Genomic DNA, 26,580 nt, shown 5'->3' with positions numbered 1-26,580 from the left:
TAATGTCTTATCAGCTGCTTCCAGTGTAAATATTTCTTCGGTTCCTTTATTTAATACAACAGTGACAACCCCAGAAAACCTATCGGTGGAATGTTGCCAGGGATATGTTGTGAATATCTCAAATTTTGCAGCACTGAACACAGACAACCTGTACACGCCAGTGACTGTTATGGTATATTTGAAAGTATTATTCTGCGTTGACCATGTTGCAAATCCAGATGATACCATGCACACGATGTTGGTTATATGCCTGGGAGTTATTCCGGGTGGAATTTTAATTAAACTAGTTTTATTAACAATTTCAGGAATGCCTGCTACGATGTCTTCTTGTGTTTTTTTAATCGTATCTAATGTTTATTTTATATCAGAGTTTTGCATCAACGGTCAACAGATTACAAAAAAATTCATCTGCGGTTTCGTTAAGTTTTCTAAAATTTCTGTGGAGATTTGTAAACGCATTTACGTGAACGTCATACTCGGCCCGCAGTGTGGATAGTTTACCATCTACGGTGCTGTAGTTGGTGTCAACATATTTTTTTGTTGCGGCATCTTCGTCAGATGTTGGATCTCTTAAAACTACTATTTTATTCTCATTCATGCTGAGTTCTCCCGTCATTGTGTCACCGGTATTTTTCACACGATTAGCAACACTTTTTGCAATTTCATCTCTGATAGTTGTAAACGATATACTTGAATCCCTGATTTCTCCGCTGTCAGTAAACACAGGGATGTTATCCGTGACCGCACCGAGTACTCGTTGAACTATATCATTCCATTTGATATTGCTAGTTTTTAGTTTACCATATCGATCCTGAAAAATAACAACCTCATCTGGGTCAACTCCAGCAAGATTCATAATATCAGTGAGTTCATCTTTAGTCGCGTACTTCGACAAATCAATGTCATCTTTCTTTTTTTTAATGCCAGTAGAAGATCTTCCGTAAATATCAACCATTATAATTTAAGATCTGTTTAAAACGAATCAGTTGCTTGTATAATCATGCACGACTTTATGTGGCAGTTTGGATGATTTTGATATAGCGTTAAGTACATTAATTACTTCACGGCCACATATTGGCGGATCTGTCATTGTTTGTGTGGAGTCGTGCAACATACTTGATAAACTCACACGGTGGAGCTAAACTGTATGAATCAAAATAAATGATTCCACGTGGATCAACCGCGTATGATACCCAATGAGTACCGGGCCCTGAATTTGAGTCGAGATTAATAATACCTGTTTCAACACTGTTTGGTTGTTTCGGTAATTGATCTCGCATAAAAACACCTAAAGTTTTTTATTTTTAATCGTTTAGCAGCATCGAGTAAATCAAAATTTGATGCTGGAGCATCTAACGAAGTGATCCTGGAAGCCTCAGACCTCTTCCCCAACGAGATCCTGGTAATCTTAGACCCCTTCCCTTTTTTTTTATATCCTTTTCCTGTTGCTATTTTAGAGCCATTCCAGCAGCGGTTCCAACAGCACCTAACGCGGCTGCTTTTGCTACGGCTGGAGTGGCAGCAGCTATTAACGCTGGTATTGCTGCAAGAAGTGGAAAAATACCACCTGTTTTAACCATATCTTTAATGGCGCTCAGAGAAAGAACAAGTTAACTCTGGTTTTTTATTTCAGTGCTTTATTGAAGTGTTTAATTTGATTCTTGGTTAGTGACAGTTTATTTGGACCACCACTAGAAATCTGATCTTGTTTTAACGTTATTTTTGTTCCGCAGTTTTTTGTTGAATTTGATTGAAGTTTCTTGACCTGACTGGGAGTCAGAGTTACGTTAACATGACTGTATGACATTTTTATGATAAATACTTGCCACGCTGAAAATAATGATTATAGATTTTCCACTGGTGCATCAACAATTCTCATTCGACTGCTACCACCTTCAAGTAACATGGTTTTGTCACTAAGTATAACTGCGATTGCACTGTAAGGACCATAAATAACTAGTGGACCAGCCGCGAGTTCTGGCGGGGTATTAACATAAGCTCGGAAGTATATATTAACGACAGATTGTTTAGATAAATCAAGATGCTCCAGTGAAAAGTAATTAATCGGATACAGTTTTGTAAAATCTAACTGTGATATTTGCAGCCCTGTGTCTATGTTTAGATCACATCCCATAAATGTCATCAAACGATGATATGTGCGTGCCACATGATTTATGGTATAATTTAATGATATATCTTCGGATGGTTCTTGTTGTCCGTTTATCCTCAACGAAACCTCGCTAACACCGAAATTGTCAAATATCATATGTGAAACACCTTGCTGTGATGCTATATGCCATGTAAATATACCTTTAATGGTACTTTGAGCAGCATCTGTGGTTATTGTTAACCATGATAGTAATGATTTACCGCCTTGATCCATAAAAGACAATAATTTCTGTTCTTCTGTGACCGATGAAGTTAATACCAGCATCTTCAATGAGAGCTTTGTTATATTTACTCTACCATCATCAGCAACACCATCCCCTCACCAGATCGCATCATTATCACCACCTTTTCTTATGAGTACAACTGTGTGTCTAACTCCAAAGATGACTTTTCTAACATATCTGCAAAATCCGAAGATGTGAGACAGCGGAATCGCACATGAAAAATTTCTGTTTTCTAACAACATTGCTCGGCATGTTGCAAATCCCAAGTTGAAATTTCCATTAATACCTTTTTTATCAAAAGCAGCACCTGGTCTATCTTCATGTTCAAAATCAACTGGTTGTGGATAAGCTGCAGTACCTCGTGGTGTTTGTACTTTAATATACTGAACATGATCAGTGTGGTTGGTATTATCTTTAGCAAACATCATTGATGGACCAGCTGATCTTGTATAATCATCAGAATATCTTGCTAGACCAATTATTGTTGTAGCAACATCAACATTCTTCTGAATCGATTCGATATTTCTTCCATCAATCATGTATGTGGCGCTATCAAATAATGCCATGATCCCGTTGTTGACAAAAACAACTCGTGCAGTGGCATCGTATGCAGTACCATCCGCCTTTACAAGCTCACCTTCTACTTCAATAAATGCCTCAGCGGATAAGAAATATCTACTTGTATCCTGAACTTGAAGTTCGATACGCCCCCGTTGATTTGGTTGTCTTGCATCATAGGAATAAAATTGATAATCACGTACCGATTCATCCTTGAGGACTGGTTCATCCATTTTAAATGCTGAGTCAGATATAGGTTTAAACATTTTATTATATATCTTCGATTTAAATCAATTATCGACGAACATGAAGTCCACTTCCTGCTATCAAATTTGCAGTAATATTTCTTTGTACTTCATCAGATTCTTGATCCATCAAGGCTGCTAGTTTTTTATTTGTGGCTTGATTTATTATCTTGCTGACATCTGCAGGCATATCTGTAGTGCTTGGTAATTTTACTGGTTGTGATTTTCGTCACATTAATCGTGCTAGTCTATCTTTGATCACTGAGAACGCCTTACCAGCAACATTAACAATTGCACCAGGAGCTTTTTCACGAACGATATTAATAGCTTTCATAGATAATTGTTTTGCAACAGGTGCTACTTTTGGAGCTAATCTTCTAAATAACCCTTGAACAACATCACCAAGTCCATCTCCATAAGTTGCTCTGTAGATTGGTAATCGTGAGTTTACCGCTCTGACCTGTACGGGTCTATAATGTCTATTGTACATGATCATTTTTATTTTATTTACCATTTATTTAACAACTTGTCACTGTAATCATCAGCAAGTTCATCAATAAGTTCTCGGTAAATGCTGATATCCATGATACCACCTTGAAATAATCGCCGACGGATATCAGCTGCTTCATTGATTATTTCCAGTGAGTTATTTCCAGCTTGTTTTCCTCCATTAAGAACTTATAACCATGATACATCATTGAGAATATTATCAGGACAAACAGAATTATTTCCTAAACCACTACCAGTAGCACCAGGTTTTTTTCCTGGAGATTGTGGTCGATGAGGTTTTCTCATTTCTTCAAACACATCATGTCTAAATTTATTATACCCTGGATTTTTTGTATTAATAATTGAATTTTTAGAGGCAAAATATAATGCAGGAATCCAATCATTTTGTTCTATAGAATCAATAAATTCAGGTTTTAGGTAATTTTCTCTGAAATCATAACCATGTGCAGCGATATTAATTAATCTATCCCGGTCAGCAAAAGTATTAAGAGCATTGTCAGTAAATATATGTTCTGGTAATGGTTTTTGTTCTGTTTGTTGCTGTGGAGGAGGTTGTTGTTTTTTCTGTTGCTGTGGTAAAGAAAGTTGTACTTGTGGTTGTTGTATTCGTGCAAATTATTTATCTGTTGCGTTAATAAATGCAATATTTCTACTATCAGCTTCTCTGGACTGATCAAATCCATGGTATATACGATATATCCACTTGTACCAAATATTACGACTGATATTGTCATCAACATACTTGGATTTTAAAACCCTTCCTCGTTCATCAAAATTCCGCACGGTAAACTCACCTAAATCATTTGTTTTCAATTGATTTTATAAATTTAATACTATATTCGGTAAATTTTTCGTTCACATCAACCTTAGCCCTGGCTTGTTCTGTTTCAGTGTTATCCTCGGGTATTTCTTCACTAACAGGTTGAGATTGAGGTGGAGGTTGAGCTGCAGCTATATTAGTTGAAAGATCTTCCAAAATCTTTTTTGTTTGTTTTAATACCCTTTTTCCTGTCTTCATCCTCCTCCTTAATATCTCCCCATATAGATTTTTCAGCAGCCACTGCAACTTTCTTAGTAGTCGCTGCAACTTTTTCAGTAGCTGTAGTGACGGGTTTAAATAGTTTTTTAGTGTCTTCTTCGTACTCAACTTGTGCTTTCTGCTGCGCTCATAAGTTTTTTCTGAATGAATCTCTAACAGAAAGAAATTTTTTGATTGCTTCTAATTGTTCTCGAGCTATCCTTGCAGTATGAGATTCCGGATGTACCATTATTTCTTACAATAACTTTTTCAATTAATAGCAGCAGGGAAGGCATGACCTCACACATGTAAACAAAGTACATACTTTTTTTCGTATGATGTTTTGTTTTAAGCAAATTATATTTCAACCAAGTGGTCTGTTCGCCTTCCCTGCTGCTTATGTACACAGTCAGTTGAGGTTTTATCAAGCTGGTTGATTGCTTGTTATAGGTGTAACATTGTTCAGCACATGATATACTGTACATGTATAGAGGAAGAATCAACACAACACAGGGCACCATTTCCACCAGCAGATCCATGTATGGAATCTCGTGCAGGTGTGGGTATGTTTCTGGGTGCCTATTGCCTCTGACACAAGCAGTTTAAATCGGCTCCACTGATTACAAGATAATAATGCCAATTTTTATTACACATTGCAAATATCATGCATTTGTACACATGGCAATTCACAGGCAGACATAAACATAACTATAAGTTACAGCACATAGTGTGAGTCTCCACATAAGTCTGTTAAGAGGGCGTTTTGAATGACCCATAGCAACTATTGCCTGATTATCACAATTAAGGATAATTGTTCAGTCCAATTAACACCCCAAAGCACAGCAGCAGTAGCATGTAATTCAAGAAAAGCTATGGAGGATTCTTGATCTTGAATGGAAATATCATTAGGCCATTTACCTGCAAACCATTTCCTTTGAAGGTAGGCACCAAAGCCACAAATGGAAGATGCATCAGTAAAAAGTTCAACATCGGCAGCAAACGTAAGATCCTTCATAAGGAAAAAGGATATACCATTCCATTTCTGAAGAAAAGAATGCCACATTTCCAATTCAAGTCTGCATATGGTATCCAGATGCACATGATGATCTAGTTCTTTGACTTGAATCATAACAGGACCGTTCTGGTGGCCTAGTGGTTAGAATGTCCACCTTGGATGCAGGAGGTTGTGGGTTTGATCCCTGGCTGAGTCATACCAAAGGCTTACGAAAATGGTATTAACAGCTGCCTAGCTTGGCGCTCAGCTTTAAGAGGTTAGTGTTAGGACTGGTTGGCCTGGTGTCAGGATAATGTGACAGGATGGGACATCATGCTACATGTCTGCGGCATGATGCCCCAGTGCTACTCATCACTATAAACTGCCACACTGCAGACAGCATAGCAGTATGACTGAAAAATCGCTAAAGCTACATTAAAAATCCAAATCACACACATGACCCATAACAAAAGGTACGAAACAATTTTATTAATGCAGTTGAAACCAGTTAGGTGCAATATCAAAAATGTTCAAACAGTTCTTCATTCAGCCATTTAATACTTTGTAAAGTAATTGCATTCTTTTATGCATAATATTGTTTTATTTGTTTTGTAAATGCCTTAAGCTAATACAAAATTAGAATCAAAAGTGCTTGGACAGAATGCAACACTAGTTTTGCACTGCTTATTGTCATTTATTTGCATTTGTATTAATCCTATTAATCAATCCATAAAACACATGATCCCTTTGCTGGATCCAGTGCATGTGATACACTTATAAGGATTATTATGCACAACATGATTACACACACACACACACACACATGGTTAAACCTGTCCATAGTGACCACTCATGGGAAAAGGCAAAATTGGTCATTGCACACAGGTGGCTGCTGTACACCAGTTGACCTTTTAAAATTGATTTTTGAACAAATAACATGCACCAAATATTGTTGTCATTATTATTATTATCAAGAATGTTTTATGTGTAACACAATTATAATTACAGGTATATGTTGTTCTCTCCCCAATTTATGTTCCACAAAAGATTACTGTATCCTGGTCACTTTAATCCATCCAATAAATGAAATCACTACCAGCTTAAAAACATACTCCAATCTTACTTTGTTCATGCTATAAAAACAGTATCTGGATTCTTCAATTGCCCAACACTCCAAGATCAAAAGAGAATCAGCTAGTGTGAGAAGCTTGTGAAGAACAAAAAAAAACAAAAAACGTATATAGTTATTCATTGCGACCCAGGAACCAGCACTGTTCCTGCCTTTACAGACATGTTTTGGATATTGAATGACCCCTGACCCTAATGAAAAAGGATGTAAGTCATATTTCTTCTCAAAAAGAGACCAACATAGCTTTTTATTCACAGGCAAATAGATGTAGATATCTAACTATACCCAGTCACACTGGGGCAAAAGGTGATTTTCATTTCTACCTTGCTTTTCCCACCATCCAGCAAATGAATTGCTTCGACTCTCTACCTTCATGATGACAACTACCTTACTTTCAAAATTCATTAAATGACACCTTTTTGTAACACTCTCACCATGACTGGAGTTACAAGTGAGATAAAATAGTCCTTTATCTAAACAAATGCCTTCCTTATGAAACAAAATGCTGAATGGTCAATGTAAATATGCTGCAGTGAACTCAGGGCGAAACACCATACCCCCTTAATCTGAATGCAGAAGGATATAAATATATATATATATATATTGTTGGCTTTTATTAATGCTTATATGATATGCATAGCTGTACTTTGTACTTGACTTTTTGTCCAAAATCAGGTTAATTGTGTACCTAAACAGTGACATATATTTCGTAAACAACATAACACATGGCTAATATTTCTCAGTGAGTATAGATTAAATATTCACATCAGTATTAATGACACACATGTTTTGCTGAATCTGAGTCTAGGACATTAAATTTTTCAATTGGTAATTCCTAAACTTGTTGACAACTTCGACTGTTTTAGAGAGGAAGCTGGCCTACATCCAGGTTCCATTATTGTGACTTAGCTTTTTAAATCAGTGTTGTTTGCTTGAAAAATTACTAATTCTTGCCTCAATATCTAAACCAGAATCATTCTTATTTTTGTGTTCAGTTTTTTATTTGGGTGTATTAATTTATTAAAATCATTATTCACTGGAATGAAAAAGGTGCTGATTAATATTCTTGTACTAAAATATTAATTTAGAATTATAATGAATTCAGACAAGGAAGTTTTAGATTATATTATTGTGAGACATCAAAGGACTGTTAGCACATCACCACATTCCAGGCTATAGGCAATTTAGCACATTTAAGACTAGGCACATCAACGCATTCAATATTGGAAATTACTTGGAACACCACTGTAATTCAATTGGAACTTAATATATTTGGACTTGTGATAGAACTTTTAGGATTATATGGGATTTAATTCACAGTAATGTAAGTTCCTTTTCAATTTTCACTTTGTATTCTGGGAAAGAAATTATTTGTTGAATTTTACAAAACCTGTTCACAAGCTAAGCAAAAACATTGTTGATACATTATTCATTGAACCTGTTTCAATTGCAGGGTAATAGATTTAGGAGTAATGTGTCCATGTGAGAAGATATTGGAAACAGCACTCAAGGAAAAAGCAGGTAATCTTTCCGTATCAATAAATTTCTCTTTTTCCTATTTTATAAATATATTATGGTAAGAAAATTTTGAGTCAACACACAGCAGTAGAAATAATTAACATTAGCTTGCTACTGTATAGAAGGGATGGAGGTGGTGCATATCTGGATAACAGGTAATGCTTATCCACAAACGGTTGGAATATGAAACAAATGGAATTTTTTCAGATGAAAAGATTTTTGAGAAGTGGGGTCGTATAGAGTGCACGAAATGCATGATTTTGTTTTGCCGAGTCCTTTGACTTTTTTCCGTTGATTTTCTTCATAATGGCCATAAAATACCGGTGCTGAGACAGATGACTATCAGATATAGAACCACTAGAATGAGAAGTGTGCAGGTTGTAATGTGGCTGCTTTTTGGAAAAGAAAGGAGTGAGGGGGTATATGAAAAAATGTATTGGCACAAAAATGGAGTACTGGAAATTGACTTTTAGATCAGATGCATCACAGTACAAAAATGATTCCTCATGGATGGCCTCTCCTTTAATGCAGACAGTCAATAACTCCTCATGAATGACCACTTTTTTAATGCAGACAGCAAATTAGTGCAGAAGTTATAAAATGTACTTCTTACAACCAGACATATATTGAGGATTACAGATGAAAATCTCACAAATTTTTCTGTACCAAACTACAATGATAATTGTTGAATCACACCAGTAAAGTAACTTGGATCGATACATTGAGTCTAGCTATTAATCCAGTTATCCTTAGTTGTCTACTTTTTATTTTAATGATTACTGGTTGTTATTACTACCAATAATTATCAAGATGACAAAGCTAGTATTTGAGAGGTGCAGTATTGTTCAGCTAAAGTTGCATGACAAGTAAAAGTTATATAATAACTTTCTTGGATTTATTTGCATAGATGATGAAATGTATTGGACAAGGCACCCGGCAATGACCCATCAGTACCATATGACAAGCTCACTTCTTTAGTATACACAGCATAGCATGTAACCAGTCAGTATCTGATGTACTCACTTCCTTGGTATACACAGCATAGTATGTGACCATTCAATATCCAACTAGCTCACTTCCTTGGTGTACACAGCATAGTTATGTGACCATTCAGTATCCACCTAGCTCACTTCCTTGGTGTACACAGCATAGTACATGACCATTTGATATCTGACAAGCTCACTTTCTTGGTGTACACAGCATAGTATGTGACCATTTGATATCTGACAAGCTCACTTCCTTGGTGAACACAGCATAGTATGTGACCATTTGATATCTGACATACTCACTTCCTTGGTATACACAGCATAGTATGTGACCATTCTATATCTGACACACTTCCTTGGTGTACACCGCATAGCATGTGACCATTTGATATCTGACAAGCTCACTTCCTTGTTATACACAGCATAGCATTTGACCATTCAGTATCCAACTAGCTCACTTCCTTGGCGTACACAGCATAGTATGTGACCGTTTTATATCTGACAAGCTCACTTCCTTGGTGTACACAGCATAGCATGTGACCATTCTATATCTGACACACTTCCTTCCTTGGTGTACACAGCGTAGCATGTGACCATTTGATATCTGACAAGCTCACTTCTTTGGTGTACACAGCATAGCATGTGACCATTTTATATCTGACATACTCACTTCCTTGGTATACACAGCATAGCATGTGACCATTCAATATCCAACTAGTTCACTTCCTTGGTGTACGCATCATTTGACTATCAAGGGTGTGTGTCATTTAACCATCTAGGTTATATATAATTTAACCGTCCAGGGTATATATAATTTAACCATCCAGGGTATATATAATTTAACCATCCAGGGTATATATAATTTAACTGTCCATAGTATTATCATTTGCTCATCTAATGTATGTATTATTTGACTTTCCAGGGTATGTATCCCTTACCCACCAGGTTATGTATCATTTAACCATCCAAGGTATATATCCATTAACCATTCAGGGTATTTATCATTTCACCATCCAGGATATATAACCTTTAACCATTCAGGGTATTTATCATTCAACCATCAAGGTTATATATCATTAACCGTCCAATGTATGTATCATTAGCCAATCAGGGTATGTATCATTTAACTATCCATGGTATGTATCATTTAACCATATGGGTTATGTAACATTAAACCATCCATGGTATGTATCATTTTGCTGATCAGGATAGATATCATTTAACCATACAGTTTATGCAACATTAAACCATCCAGGGTATGTATCATTTAACAATTCTGGGTGTGTATCATTTAACCATTCAGGATATGTACCATTTGACCATTCAGGGTAATATCATTTAGCCATCAATGGTATGTATTATTTAACCATACTGGGTATGTACCATTCAGCCATTCAGGATATGTACCATCATCCAAGGTATGTATCACTTAGCCAGTTAGGGTATGTATCATTTAATCATCCAGGGTATGTATCATTTAACCATATGGGTTATGTAACATTTAACCACCCAGGGTATGTATCATAAGCAGTGAAAAATTATTGCAGAATCTAAGTTAAGGTAATAAGCAAAATATTAAGCATTTTTCCTCTTTCAGACATCATTGGACTGTCTGGTCTCATAACACCATCATTGGAAGAAATGATTTATGTTGCCAAGGAAATGGAGAGAGTGGGTTTTAAAACTCCACTTTTGATTGGGGGAGCTACAACCTCAAAGTATGTACATATATGATTGCTTCATCTATGAAACCTAGATTATCTAGGTCAGGTACAATTTAATTTCAGAAGTAAATGAACAACATATCAATTAAGCACAAAATCAGCTTGTAAGTTTAGCACATTAGTCATATTATACATTTGGCAACTGTAACCTATTTATGATGATATAATGTTCCCAGTAATAATGCATGCCTTATGTTACTGTAATGTTCCCAATAAGAGGTTAGTGCTAGGACTGGTCAGCCTGGTGTCAGGATAATGTGACTGGGTGGGACATCATGCTACATGTCTGCAGCATGATGCCCCCAGTGCTAGACATCACTATAAACTGTCACACTGCAGATATCATAGCGATATGACGGAAAAATTGTTAAAGCTACATTAAAAATCCAAATCAAAAACACACACATGCTTATGTTAATGTAATGTACCCTGTGATAATGCAGGCTTTTGATAATGCAATGTTCCCTGTAATAATACAGGCTTATGTTAATGCAATGTTCCCAGTGATAATGCAGGCTTATGTTATTGTAATGTTCCCAGTGATAATGCAGGCTTATGTTAATGCAATGTTCCCAGTCACAATACAGGCTTATGTTAATGAAATGTTCCCAGTAATAATGCAGGCTTATGTTAATGCAATGTTCCCAATGATAATGCAGGCATATGTTATTGCAATGTTCCCAGTAATAATGCAGGCTTATGTTAATGTAATGTTCCCAGTAATAATGCAGGCTTATGATAATATAGTGTTTCCAGTGATAATGCAGGCTTATGTTAATGCAGTGTTCCCAGTCATAATGCAGGCTTATGATAATGTAGTGTTTCCAGTGATAATGCAGGCTTATGTTAATGCAATGTTCCCAGTAATAATGCAGGCTTATGTTAATGCAATGTTTCCAGTGATAATGCAGGCTTATGTTAATGCAATGTTTCCAGTGATAATGCAGGCTTATGTTAATGCAATGTTCCCAGTAATAATGCAGGCTTATGATAATATAGTGTTTCCAGTGATAATGCAGGCTTATGTTAATGCAATGTTCCCAGTAATAATCCAGGCTTATGTTAATGCAATGTTCCCAGTGATAATGCAGGCTTATATTAATGTAATGTTCCCAGTAATAATGCAGGCTTATGTTAATGTAGTCTTTCCAGTGATAATGCAGGCTTATGTTAATGTAATGTTTCCAGTAATAATGCAAGCTTATGTTAATGCAATGTTTCCAGTGATAATGCAGGCTTATGTTAATGTAATGTTCCCAGTAATAATGCAGGCTTAAATCAATGCAATGTTTCCAGTGATAATGCAGGCTTATGTTAATGTAATGTTCCCAATAATAATGCACCCTTATGTTAATGCAATGTTTCCAGTGATAATGCAGGCTTATGTTAATGTAATGTTCCCAGTAATAATGCAAGCTCATGTTAATGCAATGTTCCCAGTCATAATGCAGGCTTATGTTAATGCAATGTTCCCAGTGATAATGCAGGCTTATGATAATGTAGTGTTTCATGTATTTTTGCAAGTTTAGATATTGTTTGAAAATTAGCCAGATTAATAATTAAACTGGAGTGGGAAGCGAATAAAATGAGTGTTTTAAGAAATATCCATTGTAAAGACAGAATTTCTTTCCTCATAATAGAAGCCAAACATGATCTTGTTTAGAAACTTTCTCTGATAATGTTGCCATTAAAAACATCACACAACAGTAAGACATATAGTAAAGTTGGAAATTTCAGTTACATTTATATTATTTTAAGCCATCATGATGACTCATTATAGTTGTACTTTTCACAAAATGGGCTTGAGTGACATAGACAGTTACAGTTCCACAAATGAAGACCAATAGTGAAATTTCACTGATGGATTTTTTTACATTAATGGCCATTGATAGCATTTATTCTATATTTGAGTGTTCATTATTTTTCTTTATATACATCAATGGGGGACTGTAGTCAGTTTCTTTCCCTGAAATGGATAAAATATATTTATCATAACTTTAATTATAAATATTATGAATACAGAAAGTCATCACAAGGTATTTTGATTCATTGTCTTTCTGGGCAAAAATCCTTGTTTAATTATGTGCAATAAAATAATTGCCATTTCTGATGCAGATAATCTTGCATGGTTATGTGCAATCAGGGCCAATGCAAGGCAATAAGCCCCACCCGTACAAAATTTTCCACATGGATTGGATATGGAATCCATACGTACTTTTACAGAAATATCCATATGGACATTTTTATTCTACAGCTGAAGTACTCTTATGGATTTCAGTGTATCCATATGGAAATGTTATGGATTCCTTATGTACTCCATATGAAATAGCTCATGGATTATGTAAATTAGTCCATGAGATATGTAGGTTGTCCATACAGAATAAAATTAAAATTCCATATGGAATTTGTGAATAATCCATATGGAATTTGGCAATAGTCCATATGGAATTTGTAAATAGTTCATATGGAATTTGGTTTACAGTCCTTCTCGTTCAAAATTTTCCAGGCTTACTTAAAACGGATTTCAGACGGGTTTTTTAAGTGCTTTCTGCCTAAACCATAAAAAATCTGCTTCAGATTTCTATTAAACTGTCTAATGATTCTTATTGTTGGGAATCAATGATAAATATTCACAATAATTTTTAAAATGGATCATACATTTTATTTTGACAGACATTATCAAATAATATTTAGGTTTTACTTGTCCTCATTTTCTTTCTTGCATACAAAATTTATATGAGTATATATTCATCCTTCCACATCAGCTACACTGACATATACATGTACTCTAACTCCCACCAACATTTCTATTTGAATCAGATAGTTTAGGTTATTAATTCTTCAGAGAGTATTTTCCATGATGCTATAATACATGAGCCTGCTTTCCATATGGAAAAAAGTGCTTATGGATTAAAGTTGCAACTTTATTCCATATGGAATTTTCACTTGCTGTAAAGTACTTATGGAATTGATATGGAATAAATTTCTGATTCCACAAGTTTTTCAGTCCATATCTCTTCCATATGGATTCCTGAAGTATTCCATATGGAATCCATGAGAAATTTCTGTACGGGCATGTGCGAAACCAACATTCAGTACCCCCCCCCCAATCATTATTTATACTTTGGAAATATGTAAAGAACATTAAACATTTTAAGTTACCACAAAAAATTTTGATATGAAATAACGCAAAGGTTTTTTTTTCATTTTGTCTCCTTTGGATGCCTCATAAAATGGCTAATTGTGCAAGCTCACTTTAACAATTTGTAAAATTTCAGATTCAGTTTAATGAAAAGAAATGTTTGATAATTTATATTTGATATTTGAATTTGGATTTTTTTAATGTAGCTTTAACAATTTTTCAGTCATATCGCTACGATGTCTGCATTGTGACAGTTTATAGTGATGTCTAGCACTGGGCATCATGCTGCAGACATGTGGCATGATGTCCCACTCAGTCACATTATCCTGACACCAGGCCAACCAATCATAACACAAACCTCTTTATGCTGAGTGCCAAGCGAGGCAGCTGTTTGTACCATTCTTATTAGTCTCTGGTATGATTTGGCTGGGGATCGAAACCACAACCTCCCGCATCCTAGGTGGATACTCTAACCACTAGGCTACCTATATTTGATATCATTTATGTATACCAAATGGTGGCACACATTATGCTGTGATGTCCATCCATCCATCCATCCATCTGTCTTTTACCAGTTTCATAACTTGAGTTGTCTGCCATCTACAGCTACCATACTTAGTCACTGGCTTGTTCTTGTGGTAAGGAAGACCACTGTCAGCTTTGGATCAAAAGGTCATGGTCACTGACCCAAAGTGAAAATGGATTTTCACAATAACTTGAATTCTAGACTAGCTACAGTTAATAAACTTAGCAAGTTAATAGAATAAAAGTCAAGGTCAGTGGTTGAAAGAAGTCAAATGGTTTTTGTTCAGTATCTCTTGTTCTCCAACATTTATAGTTACCAAGCTTTGGGGATGGCTTGCAGCAAAATCTCAAGGAAGATTACATTTATTCTTTGTATTTTGATGGGAACCTAGTTGTGTTATTTATGGGTCTGTGTATAATCCTTGAATTTTTTGTAAAATACATAGATCTCCATTAGAATTTTTGTAAAATATGTAGACCGTTATTAGAATTCTTTCTAAGATAGGGGCCCCAAGTGGTCAAAAGCGCTGTCCATTATGGATCACTGCCATCTCACCTCTGTCTGCATGGGTTCGAGTCTAGGATTCGGCCAATGTGGATATGTGAGAAAGCTTGCCAGTAGCTTCTCGTGGGTCGGTGGTTCTTCCTGGGGTTTTCCCGGGTTCTTCCTCCACCATTAATACTGGCCCCCATGCATTGCCTATCATGTGCTGAAAAATAGTGTTAAACCCCACAACAACAACAACTTTCTAAAATATGTGACCTTCATTTGAATTCTTTGTAAAATAAATAGACCTTCATTAGAATTTTTTTAATAATATGTAGATCTTCATTAGAATTCTTTGTAAAATATGTAGACCTTGATTAAAGTTCTTTGTAAAATACATAGACCTTGATTAGAGTATTTTGTACAGTATATAGACCTTGATTAAAGTTCTTTGTAAAATACATAGACCTTGATTTAGCAGAGCTGGGTACCACACAATTATTTTGTATCATGGTATTTCTGAGCATTTTGCTGTACATACAACTTTACACCACAATTATATTAGGGACCAACAATTTAATGTAATGTTCTAAGGCAGTGAACTGACACATTGTTTAAAATGTCTGTCTGTCAGTAGCCGGTATAAACCATCTTGCTCTGATATATCAAAATCACACAATATTATATCTTTTGAAAAAATATTAATTATCTTGAGCTAAAATAAAATAAAATTTCTCTGTTGAAATGAAAATTGCAGCCACCCCTCTTCATGCCACCATTCCCCACATGCTGAAAATGAAGTGGTCCATACCTTATGGTACATAAATTTGCTATGTTTATGTTAACTGTTGTATAAGTTGTAATAAAAAAAAACTGTAAAATATGATGATTAAAGTGTACCCAATAGCTGATACCCTGTGAAAGACTGCTGACATTGGAGAGCCTGTTGGTAAATGTAGGAAGTGTCAACACTGAAGTCATTATTTACCTGCTACTCTGTTAATAATAAGAATGGAAACTTTGAGTACATGCCAGCACCGGACAAGATAAATATAAGAGAGATCCAGTAATCACAAAACACTCATTGAACAAAAGAGAAAATATTTGTGGACTTCAGAAATTATGCAAACTTCAAAAAGGAAACACCTGTTAGGAAGATATTAATAGGTGAGCAGTGTCAGGCCCACTTAGGTCTCTTGTTATTGAACATAATCTAGCTGAATCAAAACTGGTGTCAATATACATTTTTTTATTGTATAAATCTTTTTCAGGACCCACACAGCTGTTAAGATTGCCCCCAGATACAGCTGTCCCACCATTCATGTACTAGATGCCTCTAAGAGTGTTGTTGTGGTAAGCTCTAATATGGATTTTAAAATCGTGTTTGTAACCCGCTTGTATCAAATACTGTAACTATTGTATCAAATACACACTTGTTGTATCAAATACTGTCACAATTGTATCCAATATTACCCCATTTTGTATCAAATACTGACCTATCATATCAAATGCTACCCTGCTGTATGAAATACCACCTGTATAGTATACAATACAGCTGTTATATCACAAGATTTGAATTCACACCAGCAGTCATTGAAGAACTTGCATAATAATTTCTCAGAAAAGGCCTAATATTTTTCTTTAAAAGATTGGTAATATATGTACTACTTCTAATTAAAAAAAATAAATAAACTTTTATCCTTGAGAACCATTGAAATACCATATAAATGTTTACAGTGCTCTGCCCTTATAAATGAGGTGAATCATGACGATTTTGTGGAGGAAATACAGGACGAATATGAAGAGATCCGCTCAGAACACTACGACTCACTCAAGGTACATCAGATTAACAGATAATTGAGCATGTGTATCACTTTCCAGCAGTGACTATGGCAACAATGTCAAGATTTTGTGTTGTAGCTCATCTGGACATAATGCCATGTGACCTTATGTTACAGTACTTCGACTGTGGTCATATGTATATATATACAAGCAAGGTATATGGCCCCTCAGTATAGACCACCCCTCTTATAACTTGGTATGGCCATTCAGTACACCACCCCTGTTATAACTTGGGTATGGCCCTTCAGTACCTAATCCCCTCTTTTAACTTTGGTGGCCCCACGGTACACCAACCTTCTGATAACTTGGGTATGGGCACTCAGCACACCAGTCCTTCATATAACATGTGTATGTTCCCTCAGCACACCACCTCTAATTAGAACATGGGTATGTCCCCTCAGTGTACCAGCCCCTTCTTGAGTATGTCCCCTCAGTATACCACCCCCTCTTATAACGTGTATGTCCTCTCAGTACACCCCCCATTTATAACATGGGTATATCCCCTTGGTACACCACTCCTTCATATAACATGGGTATGTCCCCTCAGCACACCACCTCTTTTTATAACATGGGTATGTCCCCTCAGTACAGCTACCTGTCCTATAACATGGGTATGTCCCCTCAGCACACCATCTCTTCTTATAACATAGATATGTCCCCTCAGTACACCAGCCCCTCTTATAACATGGGTATGCCCCCTCAGTACGCCAGCCCCTCTTATAACATGGGTATGTTCCCTCAGTACACCAGCCCCTCTTATAACATGGGTATGTTCCCTCCGTACACAAGCCCTTCTTATAATATGGGTATGTCACCTCAGCATACCACCTCTTCTTGTAACTTGGGTATGGTCATGGATCAATTATTTGAATTATTTCACTTAAATTTACTATTTACAAACCAATTATTATGTGATTTCACACCTATATATATATATATATATATATATATATGTTTGTGTGTGTGTGTTTTAATGTACTATTATGGCATGGCCTTATTGCAGCATCCTTCAGTATAAGGTTTTCTCACAACATGTTTTTATGGACAGTACTATAAAGAGAGAGACATGTATACAACAGAATCAAAATGGATTGTGTGATGTGTCTAGTAATAACTAATATTGTCATAAATAGATCTCAAATGATTTAATACTGAATTTATGAAATGAGAGGAATAATTTCCAGTTTTTGTGAGCATTGACAGGTAGGAACTGGAAATTATTCAGCATGTTTACCCATTTGAGATTCTTTTTATCATAGCTTTTATTAGTGGAAATAATTTAGATAGAAGAACAAATGATTTTCTATATTTTGTTCAATTATAACTAGGTTGCTGCTCCTTTCATTTCTTCCGCATGAAAATTGTCCCAAACTATTTACCGTTAGCCATTTAAAATTACATCTTCTTTTAAGAAATTATAATTCACAGATCAACTGTCCTTCCAGATAAATAGAATATTTGACAGACATATATATATATTGGCAAGATGTTTTCATATTTAATTCGTTCCTATATTTTCACCTGTAGAAAATATATCCTTATATTTTTCTGAGAATACTTGCCCAATCACATTACGTTAGGAATATTAGCCTTCTACCTCACAAATCCAGCCCTACTATGAGATGAAAAATGTCTTTCTGTGTATCATATCTAGTCAGAGGGAAATAAATCTTGTCCATTACCTCCTATTGCCACCATGTGATGTTGCTGACACGGCAGGGTGGTTGGGAAGGTTATTAAGTTATTTGATTGGGTAAGTATTCTTGGAGACACACAATTTACTTAAAAATTTGCTTTCTCCTTCAAATGTGTTTCCTAATCACAATAACATTAGGAGAATAGGTAATACCCAGTAGGAGGAGGGAATGCTGAGCATCCGACCTCTACCTCTGGCATCCTTCTTGGGAATGATGGCTGGATTTCCATGTGAACAATAACCTATTCCTTGAATTACATTAGCAACACAGCCTAGGGTAACTTGATCCATGGCCCCTACCTATGGTTAAGAAGATAATTACTGGAATCTTCTTACCTACAAAATTTCACTAGTTAATCCATCAAAGCTGATAGACTCTGTTGATTGTTTTAATTGGGTTTGGTGGTCGTCTGGGCTGCTACCACTGGACCTACCAAATTCAGGGTTTGCCTCCACGAAGCTAAGAAATCTCTGAGATAAAAACTTGTGAAGGTTGGCTCTGCATGCCAACTAACAACCTTTGTTAGATGTTGGATTGAAATATTATGTGTGAATGTGAGGCTCATAGAGATTGCTCTAATTTTATGAGCAGTAATCTTCATGAGGCAATTCTGATCTTGTGAGAATTCTGAGAATACAAAAGTTTTAGCCCATTTCAGCCACAAAGCAAGTGCTTGAGGGGTAATATCTTTTTTCCTGGCTTTCACATGAAGAAAGAGGTATATGCACATGCCATGATTTGCCTCTGTTTGTTTCAAGTAGAGCTTGAGTGCGCCAACAGGATCTTGCATGGCCACTGATCTCGATGTGTCTATGGAAAGGAGCGAATAAATGATGACTCTTTGATTACCAACAGATGGTAACCTATTTTTGGCTACAAGACCTGGTTGTGTCAAGAGGACCACCGAACCATCTGATCTGAACTGAAGATAGTTTGGGTTGATGGAAAGTGCATGTAGCTTGCTTACCCTGCATGCTGAAGCTAAAGTTATCAGGAAACATGTTTTGTACAACAGTAACTTTAGCAATGTGTGGACTAGAGACTAGAATTTAATTTAATTAAGCCATGTTAAAACCCAAGATAGATTCCATTTTGCAATGAGAGAATTTGGTCATTTGAGATCAGAATTGGCTAAAATATCAGATAGGTCTTTATCATGTCCAGTATCACCTCTACCATGATATCGGAATGGGTCTGATATCATGGAATGGTAGCCTTTTACAGTAATTGGGGTCTGCTGTTTCATTTGAATAAGCCAAAGACAAAAATCGGCCAGTTGAGGGATTGAGGCACTCGGAATGATGTTGTTATTGGTGTGGTAACCATCCCAGAAAGAATGCCACTTTCCCTCATAAGCTTTCAGAGTGGAGGTCCTTCTTGCCCTCAAGATATTCTCCACAATCGCTGGTGAGAGCCAAGTGTGTAGAAGAAGATGGTCCAGGAAGGAATGAAACAGCCATAACCATGGTTGCTTGAGAAGATTCAGGTTGACTGAAATCTTCCTGGGCAGATCTGTTGCTAGAGCAAGTAGATCAGAGACCGAGGACTTGTCCCATTTGAGAGGGGCTATCAGAATCATCTTCCATTTCTAATCCTGTAACTTTGGATTATTTTTGGTATCAGACCTGTGGGAGATAGGCAAATGCACACAACCCATCCCACATCCACAGCCCAAGCTTCTGGGTCTGTGATTGGAGAGATGAAGTTGGGTAACTTGTGATTCCACCTTATTGCAAAAAGGATGATCATTGGTTGCCTCAAAAAGTGTACAGGTCTGGGTAAAGAGTGATTGATGGAGAGACCATTCCATGTGTAGGACTTGACCTTTCCTGGATAGACTTTCTGCCAAAACATTGAGTCTGGTCAGAATGTGCCTCATTTGTACATTGATATGGAGATTGTCACAGAATGTAAAACTGCAAAATCAGGCCTGGTGATTTGGTGCCCCCCTGTTTTTGAGGAGATAGGTCACCACTACAGAGTTTCAGACAATGAGGACTCTTATGCCAGAGAGAGCTCTTTTTTTAACTGAAAGGCATTGATGACATCCTTCATTTCTAGAACGTTCATGTGTAGAGGCTCCCACATACTGCCGACAGCAGTGAAGTCTAGCAACAGGTGGACATCCCAACCATATATACTGGCATCATTACATACCATTATTTCTACTTGGGGTATCTCCAGTGGGATCCCCAGGGTCAGCCAACCTAGGTTGTACCACTGACGCAGGAATGATCATATCGCGGTTGTGATCATGACTGTTTGATTGCAGAGACTTGAAAAGGGGTGTCATTGTGCTAGCAACATCATCTAAAGGGGAGCATAAAAAGACAGCTGAGCAGGATCAAGTCTGCTGCCACATTGAATCATCCAAGAGTTGCAAGAACTCTCTCAATGAAATTCAAGTCCTGATGGAAACAGACTCGATGAGGTTGATGATCTTGATTATGTGAACAGGAGGAAATCATACCAGATTCAGGTTGGTGATAAACTCCATATCCAAAAGGACAAAAAGTTAGGATGGATGGAGTTTGGATTTTTTCCAGTTCACTAGAAAGCCTAGATGATCTTAAAGTGAGAGAAGATTGTTTATGTCTTGGAGTAGAACAAAATTTACCTTATGTTTCTGGAGAATGTTGTCTAGGTGCACTGCCATCATTATAGATGAAGTTGACCAGAACAAGGTGACAACGCAATCCATGACATTAGTATATAAAAAAAACAAGTGCTGATGCTGAGGTCAAAGGGTAGGACTTTGACCTGATAAACCATGTGTTGCATTAAGCAGAACGAAGAAATCTTTATCGTATGGGGTGATAGGGACATGAAAATATGTCAGTCAGATTGATACTGATGGCACACTTGTCCCTTCAGATGGAAAGACAGATTGATCTCGCCATCTTTAATTTCAGTGGTGCATTGAACTGGTTGAGGTGACTCAAGTCAATGATAAGCCGCATCTTGCTGTTTGCTTTTCTATCCAAAAAACCCCAGCCTTGAATAAACCCCTGGTGATTGTGACCTTTGCACAATCTCCACCTCCTCCTTTTGATGAGTGACCATATCTCCTGTTGTAGAAAGTCATCATTCTCCCAATCTGATGGTACATCTGAAATTATGTGCTTGTTGTATGTGTTCACACTGATTGCAGTGCAGTGGAACTCAGTGATTACAAATCAATGTTACATTTGACATGGACAAAATCATTTTTCAACACTGAATCTCCAATGGAAATTGCTGTGTGATGTCAAATAGCTCACTTAGGTCAGGTCATCTGAAGTAGTTGTGATGCCCTATACATGGATTTCATAGAGACTGTTTACAAAATTTCCACTGAAAGGTGTATCCGTTTCACCATGGACATTATTGGATATGACAATGAACATCATTCCATTTTTTGGGTATTTGTTTGCAGGAATGCTTACTTGATGCAGTAATTGTACTAAAATCTAAAGGTTTTACTGAATATGGAGGATACATGCATTGTATCATTTGTGTCAAGCAATCCCCAGATTTAACATTACATGCATTGTATCATTTGTGTCAAGCAGTCCCCAGATTTAACATTACATACATTGTATCATTTGTGTCAAGCAATCCCCAGATTTAACATTACATGCATTGTATCATTTGTGTCAAGCAATCCCCAGATTTAACATTACATACATTGTATCATTTGTGTCAAGCAATCCCCAGATTTAACATTACATGCATTGTATCATTTGTGTCAAGCAGTCCCCAGATTTAACATTACATACATTGTATCATTTGTGTCAAGCAATCCCCAGATTTAACATTACATGCATTGTATCATTTGTGTCAAGCAATCCCCAGATTTAACATTACATACATTGTATCATTTGTGTCAAGCAATCCCCAGGTTTAACAATACATGCATTGTATCATTTGTGTCAAGCAATCCCCAGATTTAACATTACATGCATTGTATCATTTGTGTCAAGCAATCCCCAGATTTAACAATACATGCATTGTATCATTTGTGTCAAGCAATCCCCACATTTAACATTACATGCATTGTATCATTTGTGTCAAGCAATCCCCAGATTTAACAATACATGCATTGTATCATTTGTGTCAAGCAATCCCCAGATTTAAAATTTTTTTAATTAGATATTTGCGTTTTTTGATTTTAAAGAATGTTGTGGTTTGATAACTTTCTGTAATGTGTGAGACCAGCATTTGTTGGCACTCTCTTCTTGAGAATGGTGAGTTTATATGTTGATATTTAAACCATGTTTTGTCTAGATGGTGGGGTGAAAGAGTATACCAGATGGTAACAGCAATATAAAGGAAACCGTCTGCATTACAGTATGTTACTGGGCATTTATCTGCATAGATTTGTGTTCTCAGTTGACATTCGGAAAATTCTTAAAAGGCTATATTCCAGCCTGCGTAACAAGTACTATGAATGTTTTGTGATAGTAACTCACTATTTCCCTATGTCCATTTTGCTACCAAGTGGAAAGACTGCCACTACATTGTTAATGGTAATAGTTTAAAAAAATGGTCCCAAAGATGGAGTATGGAAAATTCCCAAAATCACAGCCAATCAGTAATGGGATTATTAAGCAAGGATTTTATTGCTTGTTTGGGCCAGTCAGATTGATGGAAATTGATTTGTATCAGCATATCAAAAATAATAAACTGCAAGCACTGTTTGTAAAGTGTACCAGCTCAGAGATACCTGAATTTTGATATACAAATATACGTTTTCAAGTCTTTTGGTATCAGTAAATCAGGAGTTTGCTGAGAAAAATTGATCTTAGTTGTGTAGGATGGAAGTAACACAGAATTTTAAAAATTTCAGGACAGAAAATATCTCACTTTAGAGGCTGCAAGACAGAAGAAACTTGAAATAGATTGGGCTACAGATCCTGTTGTTGGTAAGTGGGGGTGGGAATTGGCAAAATGTAAAAAGAATGAAAATAGTAGTCTCCCCTGCATTAACTTACTGAGGCTTTATTTTCATTCTCTTGGTATTAATCAATATGCTACAGACCATGAATCTAATGACACATGGTGAAGATAATCCATGCCTGATGAATGAAGACTACCCCTATCACGGAACATGAATCTAATGAACCATGGTGAAGATAATCCATGCCTGATGAATGAAGACTACCCCCATCACAGAACATGAATCTAATGAGCCAGGGTGAAGATAATCCATGCCTGACGAATGAAGACTACCCCCATCACAGAACATGAATCTAATGAGCCAGGGTGAAGATAATCCATGGCCTGATGAATGAAGACTACCCCCATCACAGAACATGAATCTAATGAGCCAGGGTGAAGATAATCCATGCCTGATGAATGAAGACTACCCCCATCACAGAACATGAATCTAATGAGCCAGGGTGAAGATAATCCATGCCTGATGAATGAAGACTACCCCCATCACAGAACATGAATCTAATGAGCCACGGTGAAGATAATCCATGCCTGATGAATGAAGACTAACCCCATCACAGAACATGAATCTACTGAACCAGGGTGAAGATAATCCATGCCTGATGAATGAAGAAAGTCCCACCACAGACCATGAATCTGATGACGCATGGTGAAGATAATCCATGCCTGATGAATGAAGACTGCCCCAGTCAAAGGCATATCTGTGAAATTAAGTAATAAAAAGTGAATTACCACCAAAAAAATAATATAAAAAATATCTCAATGAATTTATGGCATGATCTAAAGCAAAGGAAAGGTGTAAGTTTAAACTACAAGTTTGATGACACCAAATTATTGATGTGAATTTTTTGAGACATGATGTACAACTAGAGATTCACCAATGTTATATTTTAGCTCTTGATAGACAAAACTGTAATTGTTCAGACCAAAACATAAAATTTCTTCTTACTACTAGAATTTTGAAAACTAATCATGTATATATAATGTATGATCTGTCTATTATAATTACATAATTTTCTAGGTCCCAGCTTATATATTATCAGTGTATTGCATAATTCTCAATGTCCCATGTGTATATAATGTATGATCTGTGTATTGTAATTACAATTCTCTAGGTCCCATGTGTATATATACTGTATGATCTGTGTATTATAATTACAATTCTAAAGGTCCCATGTATATATACTGTATGATCTGTGTATTATAATTACAATTCTAAAGGTCCCATTTGTATATATACTGGATGATCTGTGTATTACAATTACAGTTCTAAAGGTCCCATTTGTATATATACTGTATGATCTGTGTATTATAATTACAATTCTCAAGGTCCCATGTATATCTACTGTAAGATCTGTGTATTATAATTACAATTCTAAAGGTCCCATTTGTATATATACTGTATGATCTGTGTATTATAATTACAATTCTCAAGGTCCCATGTATATCTACTGTATGATCTGTTTATTATAATTACAATTCTAAAGGTCCCATGTATATATACTATATGATCTGTGTATTATAATAACAATTCTCTAGGTCCCATGTATATATTCTGCATGATTTGTGTATTATAATTACAATTCTCTAGGTCCCATGTATATATACTGCATGATTTGTGTATTATAATTACAATTCTCAAGGTCCCATGTATATATACTGTATGATCTGTGTATTATAATTACAATTCTAAAGGTCCCATGTATATATACTGTATGATCTGTGTATTATAATTACAATTCTCTAGATCTCATGTGTATATAATATATGATTTGTGTATTATAGTTACTTAATTCTCAAGGTCCCATGTATATCTACTGTATGATCTGTGTATTATAATTACAATTCTAAAGGTCCCATGTATATATACTGTATGATCTGTGTATTATAATTACAATTCTCAAGGTCCCATTTGTATATACTGTATGATCTATGTATTTTAATTACAATTTTCTAGGTCATGTGTGTGTGTGTGTGTGTGTGTGTGTGTGTGTGTATATATATATATATATATATATATAATGTATGATTTGTGTATTATAATTACTTAATTCTCAAGGTCCCATGTGTATATACTGTATGATCTGTGCATTATAATTGCAATTCTCTAGGTCCCATGTATATATACTGTATGATCTGTGTATTATAAATATGTAATGTTGTTGGTCCCATGTATGTATAATGTGTGATCTGTAGTTTATAAATATTGAATTCTATAGATCCCATGTGTGGGTTGTGTATTATAATTATGTAATTATGTGAGTGAGTTGTGTATATATATATAATGTATAATCTGTGCAATATTATTTCATAATTCTGTAGGCCCCATGTATACATAATGTGTTGTCTGTGTATTATAATTACTTTATTATATGGGGCCCCGAGTGGTCTAAAGCGCTCTCCGTTATGGATCACTGCCATCTCACCTCTGTCTGCATGGGTTCAAGTCTAGGATTCGGCCAGTGTGGGTATGTGAGAAAGGTTGGCAGTAGCTTCTCATGGGTCGGTGGTTCTTCCCAGGGTTTTCCTGGGTTCTTCCTCCACCATTAATACTGGCCGCCATGCATAGCCTATCGTGTGCTGAAAAATGGCGTTAAACCCAACAACAACAACTTTATTCCATAGGTCCTATGTATATATATATATAATATGTGATCTGTGTATCGTAATTACATAATTCCATAGTCACAGGTGTACATTCTGTGTGATCCAGTAGAGCATTAGTCCCATCAAGGGACTCTTGTTTACTTTTAGTAATATCGATTTTTGAAAAGAATAAGTTTTGATTTTGATCATAATTTGGTAATTCTAGTATCGTGGGAACCTAACCTGGAATGGTACCCAAATCCAGCCACTTTGATGTTGTGTAGTGTCAGA

General features: G+C 36.1%; 1 protein-coding gene across 1 annotated transcript in view; it reads left to right on the top strand.

The window, feature by feature from the left end:
• The window catches only part of LOC149808297 (methionine synthase-like), a 193,985-nt gene that overhangs the window by 103,248 nt on the left and 64,157 nt on the right, over window positions 1-26,580 (top strand). The window contains exons 23-27 of the mRNA XM_089975738.1: window positions 8,301-8,368; window positions 10,949-11,069; window positions 16,501-16,582; window positions 16,967-17,065; window positions 23,597-23,672. Of these exons, the coding sequence (XP_089831864.1) occupies window positions 8,301-8,368; window positions 10,949-11,069; window positions 16,501-16,582; window positions 16,967-17,065; window positions 23,597-23,672 (446 nt within the window). The remainder of the gene's footprint in view (window positions 1-8,300; window positions 8,369-10,948; window positions 11,070-16,500; window positions 16,583-16,966; window positions 17,066-23,596; window positions 23,673-26,580) is intronic.

This window comes from Sinohyriopsis cumingii, chromosome 1 (assembly GCF_028554795.1).
Source record: "Sinohyriopsis cumingii isolate HCF-2022 chromosome 1, ASM2855479v2, whole genome shotgun sequence".
NCBI lineage: Eukaryota > Metazoa > Mollusca > Bivalvia > Unionida > Unionidae > Sinohyriopsis > Sinohyriopsis cumingii.
This window is presented reverse-complemented; position numbering and strand designations above follow the sequence as displayed.